Source organism: Oncorhynchus masou, chromosome 29 (assembly GCF_036934945.1).
Source record: "Oncorhynchus masou masou isolate Uvic2021 chromosome 29, UVic_Omas_1.1, whole genome shotgun sequence".
Lineage (NCBI taxonomy): Eukaryota > Metazoa > Chordata > Actinopteri > Salmoniformes > Salmonidae > Oncorhynchus > Oncorhynchus masou.
Genome location: NC_088240.1, coordinates 23,931,750 through 23,940,438, shown reverse-complemented (window position 1 = coordinate 23,940,438; position 8,689 = coordinate 23,931,750). Strand labels below are relative to the sequence as shown.

Sequence of the window (8,689 nt, the reverse complement as noted above, 5' to 3'; positions counted from 1 at the left end):
GTGTGTTTTGTCTTGGGGTTTTTTCAAAGGTATTGGGATTGTAGCTTAGTGGGGTGTTCTAGCTTAGTCTATGGCTGTCTGAAGTGGTTCTCAATCAGAGGCAGGTGTTTATCGTTGTCTCTGATTGGGAACCATATTTAGGCAGCCATATTCTTTGAGTGCTTCGTGGGTGATTGTCCTTATGTCCTTGTTTCTGTCGTGTGTTAGTTTGCACCAGTATTAGGCTGTTTTGGTTTTCGTGTATCGTTTATTGTTTTTTGTATTTGATTCGTGTTTACTTCAGTTTCATTAAACATGGATCGCAATAGCCACGCCACATTTTGGTCTGACTCTCTTTCGCATATAGAAAACCGTGACAGACCCGACAAAATGCACATAGAAATGTGAGTTAGACTGTCATTCTCATTGAAAGCAAACGTAAGAAGTGGTAGACCTGTTCTGTGTTCTAATTCTATGCTTCCCATTCTTAAGTATCGCTTTTGCGTCTTTTACTGTCAGTTATGTACACCAGCTTCAAACAGTTGAAAATACAATATTTTGGTTATTGTAAAGATTTTTCACAGCGGTTTAGATGGTGCAATGACTCTCTACACTATAAATTGCTTGTTTTGTCACAAACTGAAATTAGGCAAAGTATTAGAATTTTAGCAACCAGGAAATGGCGGAGTGATTTCTGAATATTGTACCTTTAAACTCTGTAACTGTTTTAAAGTCAGCATTGACCTCGTGGTGAAATCGTGGTTTTCTTCCTCTCCGGCAACTGAGTTAGGAAGGACGCCTGTATTTGTAGTATTTGTAATGAATAACTTCACTATGCTCAAATGGATATTCAATGTCGTTTTCTACCCCTAGGTGCCCTTCTTTGCAAGACATTGGAAAACCTCACTGGTCTTTGTGGTTAAATCTGTGTTTGATATTCACTGTTCAACTTAGCGACCCTACAGATACTTCTATGTGTGAGGTACCTTTGTCTAAATTGGACTCCAACCTGCCTCAATAAACGTTAAATAAAAAACAAATGTGTGTCCTCTCTGCCCGTGTCAGAGGTGAAACCTACACCTGACCAGTCTCTGGAAGGCCTTCTTAAAGTCTTCGTTGAAGATAGTGTAGATGAGAGGGTTGATAAGGGAGTTGAGGTACCCCAGCCAGGTGAGGAAGTCAGCCAGCTCTATGGAGGTGTTGCAGGAGCCACATGTGTTGATGATCACCTCCTTCAGGAAGAAAGGCATCCAGCAGACCACGAAGGCCCCCAGTATCAGTCCTAACGTAGATGCAGCGCGTCGCTCCCTGGTCCCTGAGATACGCTGCCGTCTCAACCCACATTCACGCTCCCGCCTCGATTCGCTCTGGGGACTTTTTACGGCGATGCGCACGCGGTCGCCCTCCGTGGAGGGGTCTGAGTAGGACTTTTCCGGGGGGTTCACGGTGTCTGGGCTCTGGGGGTCTCCTTCAGTGGGGCAGGAGGGGAGGGTGGTTCCGTTGACCATGGAGGAGTGCTGGCTGGCTCTGCTGGTCCCCCTGCGGAGGTACAGAGTCTGAGCTGCTCTGTAGATCTTATAGTAGAGGATGAGGATGAGGAGCAGGGGAATATAGAAGGCTCCCAGGGTGGAGTAGAGGGTAAAGGCGATGTGGTGGTGCGTTATTAGACACTGGTCCTCCTCTGGCCCCCCACCATGGTTCCTCCACAGCAGAGGGGGAAGGGATATGAGGACGGACAGGAACCAGACGACGGCGACAGTGATGCCAGCTCGGAGGCCGGTGCGTTTGCGTGAGTACTCCACGGCGTCAGTGATGGCCCAGTAGCGGTCCAGAGCGATGGCTGCCAGGTGGAGGATGGAACAAGTGCAGCAGGTGATGTCAACACTCAGCCAAACATTACAGACAGCTTCGCCCATCACCCAGCTTTCCCTGAGGATTCAGACAGAATATTGATAGTGATTATGTTTGTGACTGCACTTTATTATTATTTTGATCACAAACTGTATACTTTGATAACATGTCTTTTAAGCCTATATGGGCATCTGAAAAGCTGTAAGACACATTATGCAGCAAGACACATCAAACAATTGTGCAATAATGAATCTTTGAAGCTACCTCTGTATGTAGAGGATGCTGAAGGGCATGACCAAGATGGCCACCAGCAGGTCCGTCACCGCCAGAGAGCAGATCAGGTAGTTGGCCGGATGATGTAACTTTCTGGTTACGATGATGGCTGTGATCACCAGGGAGTTGATAACCATTGTCATGACAGCGAGCAGGGACAGGGTGAGGGTGAGGATGATTTTACTTGGTGGGGTTATAGAACCCCCATCCCCCTCCTCACCCCCACCCAGGGAGAAGACCCCCTCTGTACAGTTAGACAAGTCCATCCTAGAGAGGAGAGGAGAGGAGACAAAAGAAAGATAAGGTTCTGCACCAAGGCTAGCAGTATAGATGAACGATGCGTAAGAGTTTAAAAGGTACTCACACTCAAACAATGTAGGGCTTCAGATAGACCAGGCAGATGATTAATGAAGCGTAATCCTACATAGCTGTATAAGCTGTGTGTACCTTTGTGATGTGTGTTTATTGGTGTGCCCTCTCCAGCAGTAACCTCAGTGTCAGTAGCTTCTTTCTAGTATCTCTGGACTCAACCAATATTTCACACAGACACCTGGAAAAAGAAAGGGAGGAAAGGAGGGGGAGAGAGAAAGAGAAACATTCAGTGGAAAAATAAATCACCAATGAGTCCAGCCGCTGATTTCATAACACCCACCCACCCACCCACCCATCCATCCACACACACACACACACACACACACACACACACACACACACACACACACACACACACACCTGATGTGATCTCTGATCAAAGCCGTGACCATCATCACATGCACGCACACAAGGTGCAATCACGGATCAAAGGCGGTACAATCTGCACCAAAAGCAGCCGCTCATCGGTGTGTGTTTATACTTGTATCTTTGTATTCTAGTTACCACTTATTTTGAGTTGATCAGTTAAGAATTGAACGGGAATTCAGCATTGACCCTAAAGACACTCATGTTAATTTCCTTGTTCCATATGATGTTCTGTGCTTTATTGTCCATTGACATGGAAATTCATTTTGTGAAGCCAGCATACAAATACACAAAAAAACAATACACTTTCATACATTCAATATGGAAAATACTGGAAACATAATAATTAATGCACATTTACACTGAGTGTACAAAACATTAGGAACACCTTCCTAATATTGAGTTGCACCCCGTTTTGCCCTCAGAACAGCCTTAATTCGTCAGGGCATAGACTCTACAAGGTGTTGAAATCATTCCGCAGGGATGCTGGCCCATGTTGACTCCAATGCTTCCTACAGTTATGTTAAATTGGGTGGATGTCGTTTGGGTGGTGGACCATTCTTCATAAACACTGAAAACTGTTGAGCGTGAAAAACCCACCAGTGTTGCAGTTCTTGACACACTCAAACCGGTGTGCCTGGTACCTACTACCATACCCTGTTCAAAGGCACTTCAATATTTTGTCTTGTCCATTCACCCTCTGATGTCTCAAGACTGAAAAATCCTTCTTTACTTGTCTCCTCCTCTTCATCTACACTGATTGAAGTGGATTTAACAGGTAATATCAATAAGGGATCATATCTTTCACTTGGATACACATGGTCAGTCTGTTATGGAAAGAGCAGGTGTTCCTAATGATTTGTACACTAAGGGTAATTATCCAGTCTTTACGGTCTACTGTCTGACCATGTACTGAGCCTACATCTGTTTGATGCTGTATATTTCTACAGTGAGCTGTGAGAAGTTGTCATAGAACAGTTGTCATCGCAACTGACTTTTTGTGAAGGACGGACTGAAGAAAAGCACAACTCAAGTCAGATAAACTCACATCATTAAATGCATGCACATGCACACACACAAACAGCTGTATAGACCTCTCTCCTGTCTGTAAGCATATCAGCTGTCTGAATCTGCTCCTCCAGAGTTGACTGAATATATAGAATACTTCTCTTTTAAAGTTAAGGAAAAGCATGCACTGTAATCTAGTAGTGCACTGTATTTACGTATGAAGTGTTTCTCACCAGAGTGGTTCATTTAAACCTGTCAGCTTCAGTCTGTCAGTGTGTGTGTGTGCGCGCGTTTGTTGATTGACAGTCTTCGGTGAGGCAATCTTCCAGCAGCAGCAAAGGGAAAACCTGCGCCTCCTGCTGCATTCAAGTCTTTCACTTACAGTAATCATACAGTGGAGCACTGCTCAGTCAGAGAGTGATACATGTTTGTGGATGAGGTTTATAAAGCAGGAAATTATAGGGACCGATACCTGGTGCTGTGTAATTGGAATGTACCCATTTAAACGTCAATCTGTGGATTAAAGCACTATGACTGGTAGAGTCACTGACATGTCCCTATGGAGATGCAAAACTGAGTGGGACTATTTTATCAGACTGCAGATTGAACTGGGATTTAAACAGACCTGTTTCAGCCATGGCTTGGAGAATCCACCAGTCCCCTCCCTCTCCCTGCGCCCCCCCTCCCCCTCCATCCATCCAACCATTAAGAACTGGAATAGACAAAGCATCTATCCATCTGTCTGAGGATGAAATCTTCTTATGTAAGGGACAACCAACAGGCAACAAGAGACAATTGAGTCGGGTGCAAATATTAGGGGTTTTATTTTCTCAAACTTGACGTTGATTAAAGTAAGTGCAACTGTTCTACCACCTCAAACATAGATACATATTTAACTGAGGTCTACACAGTATAATATAAAGGGAATGGCAGGTAGGCTTTAAATACATATAAATGATCAAGCATCGATTCCAATTTTTTGTTGGATAAACATGATTTGAAGCATTAATATGATCATTAACATGATTAGTCATGCTGAGACCAAGGTCTTTTTACAGATGAGCCCTGTATAGACATCAATATACAAATCAATATTCAATAAAAGGTGTCTGTTTGATATTTGAAATGAAGACTGTGACCCAACAATGTTGGGTTATTATTTGATTGGACATTAAATGTTTGGTGCAAATTAAAGTGCAAAGGATAGGGATATTTAGCTGTGCTACGTGGCCATCACTATAGCTGCCTCTTTTTAGTTTATCAAAAAAGGGGAAACTAAGTGCATTCAGCAGCTTTCATATGACCCTGATGAAACTCATCATGCTGATTACCTTGTACGATACAATATACCTTATTGTCCGTTTACATGGAAATTAATTTTGTGAAGACCACATACAAATACACAAAAAAAAAACTGTACACTATAATACATTCAATATTGAAAACACCGGAAAGCTAATTACTTCACACAATTATCCAGTCTCTGCAGTCTACTGTCTGACCATGTACTGAGCCTACATCTGTTCTATGCTGTATAGCTGTATATTTCTACAGTCAGCTGTGAGAAACCATTTCAGGGTGCGATAGGTGTGATGCCATTACAGTACATTCCTTCTCCCATTCTGCAGGAAGGAATAAGAACAGTTGTCATAGAAACTCTGACATTCTATTTGTGAAGGATGGATAGAAGAAAAGCACAGCTCAAGTCAGATAAACTCACATATCATTAAGTACACACAAACACACAGTGAAACATTGCTAAAACGGTGGATCGTCCCGAAACCTGCTGAGGGGAGGACAGCTCATAATAATGGCTGGAATGGATTAAATGAAATGGTATCAAACACATGGTTTCCATTCCATTTATTCCTTTCCAGCCATGAGCCTGTCCTCCCCAATTAAGGTGCCACCAACCTCCTATGACAGTATTATAGTAATACACTATTTATTACGTACAGTACCAGTCAAAAGTTTGGACACACCTACTCATTCATTTTTCTAAATGTTTTACTAATTTTCTACATTGTAGAATAATAGTGAAGACATCAAAACTATGAAATAACACATATGGAATCATGTAGTAAGCAAAAAAAAGTGTTAAATCTAAATATATTTTAGATTCTTCAAAGTAGCCACCCTTTGCCTTGATGACAGCATTGCACACCAACTTCATGAGGAATGCTTTTCCAACCGTCTTGAAGGAGTTCCCACATATGCTGAGCACGTTGGCTGCTTTTCCTTTACTCTGCGGTCCAACTCATCCCAAACCATCTCAATTGGGTTGAGGTCAGGTGATTGTAGAGGCAAGGTCATCTGATGCAGCACTCCATCACTCTTTCTTGGTCAAATAGCCCTTACACAGCCTGGAGGTGTTGGGTCATTGTCCCGTCGAAAAACAAATGATAACGCAAACCAGATAGGATGGCGTATCGCTGCAGAATGCTGTGGTAGCCATGCTGGATAAGTGTGCCTTTTTCTAAATAAAATCACACAGTGTCACCAGCAAAGCACCCCCACCATCACACCTCCTCCATGCTTCACAGTGGCAACCACACATGCGGAGATCATCTGTTCACCTACTCTGTGTCTCACAAAGACACAGCGGTTGGAACCAAACATCTCAAATTTGGACTCATCAGACCAAAGGACAGATTTTCACAGTTCTAATGTCCATTGCTCGTATTGCTTGTCCCAAGCAAGTATGTTCTTCTTTTTGGTGTCCTTTAGTAGTGGTTTCTTTGCAGCAAATCGACCAAGGCCTGATTCACGCAGTCTCCTCTGAACAGTTGATATTGAAATGTGTCTGTTACTTGAACTCTATGAAGCACTTATTTGGGCTGAGGTGCAGTTAACTCTAATGAACTTATTCTCTGCAGCAGAGGTAACTCTGGGTCTTCCTTTCCTGTAGCGGTCCTCATGAGAGAGTTTCATCAAAGCACTTGATGTTTTTTGCAATTGCACTTGAAGAAACTTTCAAAGTTCTTGAATATTTCCGGATTGACTGACCTTCATGTTTTAAAGTAATGATGGACCGTCATTTCCCTTTGCTTATTTGAGCTATTTTTGCCTTAATATGGACTTGGTCTTTTACCAGATAGGGCTATCTTCTGTATACCACCCTTACCTTGTCAAAACACAACTGATTTGCTCAAACGCATTAAGAAAGAAAGAAATTCCACAAATAAACTTAACAGGGCACACCTGTTAAATGAAATGCATTCATTTACATTTACATTTAAGTCATTTAGCAGACGCTCTTATCCAGAGCGACTTACAAATTGGTGAATTCACCTTCTGACATCCAGTGGAACAGCCACTTTACAATAGTGCATCTAAGTCATTAAGGGGGGGGGGGTGAGAAGGATTACTTATCCTATCCTAGGTATTCCTTGAAGAGGTGGGGTTTCAGGTGTCTCCGGAAGGTGGTGATTGACTCCGCTGTCCTGGCGTCGTGAGGGAGTTTGTTCCACCATTGGGGGCCAGAGCAGCGAACAGTTTTGACTGGGCTGAGCGGGAACTGTACTTCCTCAGTGGTAGGGAGGCGAGCAGGCCAGAGGTGGATGAACGCAGTGCCCTTGCTTGGGTGTAGGGCCTGATCAGAGCCTGGAGGTACTGCGGTGCCGTTCCCCTCACAGCTCCGTAGGCAAGCACCATGGTCTTGTAGCGGATGCGAGCTTCAACTGGAAGCCAGTGGAGAGAGCGGAGGAGCGGGGTGACGTGAGAGAACTTGGGAAGGTTGAACACCAGACGGGCTGCGGCGTTCTGGATGAGTTGTAGGGGTTTAATGGCACAGGCAGGGAGCCCAGCCAACAGCGAGTTGCAGTAATCCAGACGGGAGATGACAAGTGCCTGGATTAGGACCTGCGCCGCTTCCTGTGTGAGGCAGGGTCGTACTCTGCGGATGTTGTAGAGCATGAACCTACAGGAACGGGCCACCGCCATGATGTTGGTTGAGAACGACAGGGTGTTGTCCAGGATCACGCCAAGGTTCTTAGCGCTCTGGGAGGAGGACACAATGGAGTTGTCAACCGTGATGGCGAGATCATGGAACGGGCAGTCCTTCCCCGGGAGGAAGAGCAGCTCCGTCTTGCCGAGGTTCAGCTTGAGGTGGTGATCCGTCATCCACACTGATATGTCTGCCAGACATGCAGAGATGCGATTCGCCACCTGGTCATCAGAAGGGGGAAAGGAGAAGATTAATTGTGTGTCGTCTGCATAGCAATGATAGGAGAGACCATGTGAGGTTATGACAGAGCCAAGTGACTTGGTGTATAGCGAGAATAGGAGAGGGCCTAGAACAGAGCCCTGGGGGACACCAGTGGTGAGAGCGCGTGGCGAGGAGACAGATTCTCGCCACGCCACCTGGTAGGAGCGACCTGTCAGGTAGGACGCAATCCAAGCGTGGGCCGCGCCGGAGATGCCCAACTCGGAGAGGGTGGAGAGGAGGATCTGATGGTTCACAGTATCGAAGGCAGCCGATAGGTCTAGAAGGATGAGAGCAGAGGAGAGAGAGTTAGCTTTAGCAGTGCGGAGCGCCTCCGTGATGCAGAGAAGAGCAGTCTCAGTTGAATGACTAGTCTTGAAACCTGACTGATTTGGATCAAGAAGGTCATTCTGAGAGAGATAGAGGGAGAGCTGGCCAAGGACGGCACGTTCAAGAGTTTTGGAGAGAAAAGAAAGAAGGGATACTGGTCTGTAGTTGTTGACATCGGAGGGATCGAGTGTAGGTTTCTTCAGAAGGGTGCAACTCTCGCTCTCTTGAAGACGGAAGGGACGTGGCCAGCGGTCAGGGATGAGTTGATGAGCGAGGTGAGGTAAGGGAGAAGGTCCCCGGAAATGG

General features: G+C 45.0%; 1 protein-coding gene across 1 annotated transcript; it reads right to left on the bottom strand.

Annotated features, from left to right (window-relative positions):
• Positions 1 to 1,040: 1,040 nt before the first annotated feature.
• LOC135521137 (5-hydroxytryptamine receptor 1F-like) lies at positions 1,041 to 2,369 on the bottom strand. The gene is made up of 2 exons (XM_064947073.1): positions 2,095 to 2,369; positions 1,041 to 1,908 (listed from the first exon to the last, which is right to left on the bottom strand). The coding sequence occupies exons 1-2, from the start codon at positions 2,367 to 2,369 to the stop codon at positions 1,041 to 1,043; spliced, it is 1,143 nt and encodes a 380-aa protein (XP_064803145.1).
• Positions 2,370 to 8,689: the final 6,320 nt, after the last annotated feature.

Bases quoted from the DNA above. Each gene is read 5' to 3' on its own strand.
- LOC135521137 (XM_064947073.1), bottom strand. From the start codon at position 2,369: ATGGACTTGTCTAACTGTACAGAGGGGGTCTTCTCCCTGGGTGGGGGT. The intron at 1,909-2,094 runs GTAGCTTCAAAG...CTGAATCCTCAG, and splicing joins AGCATCCTCTACATACAGAG to GGAAAGCTGGGTGATGGGCG.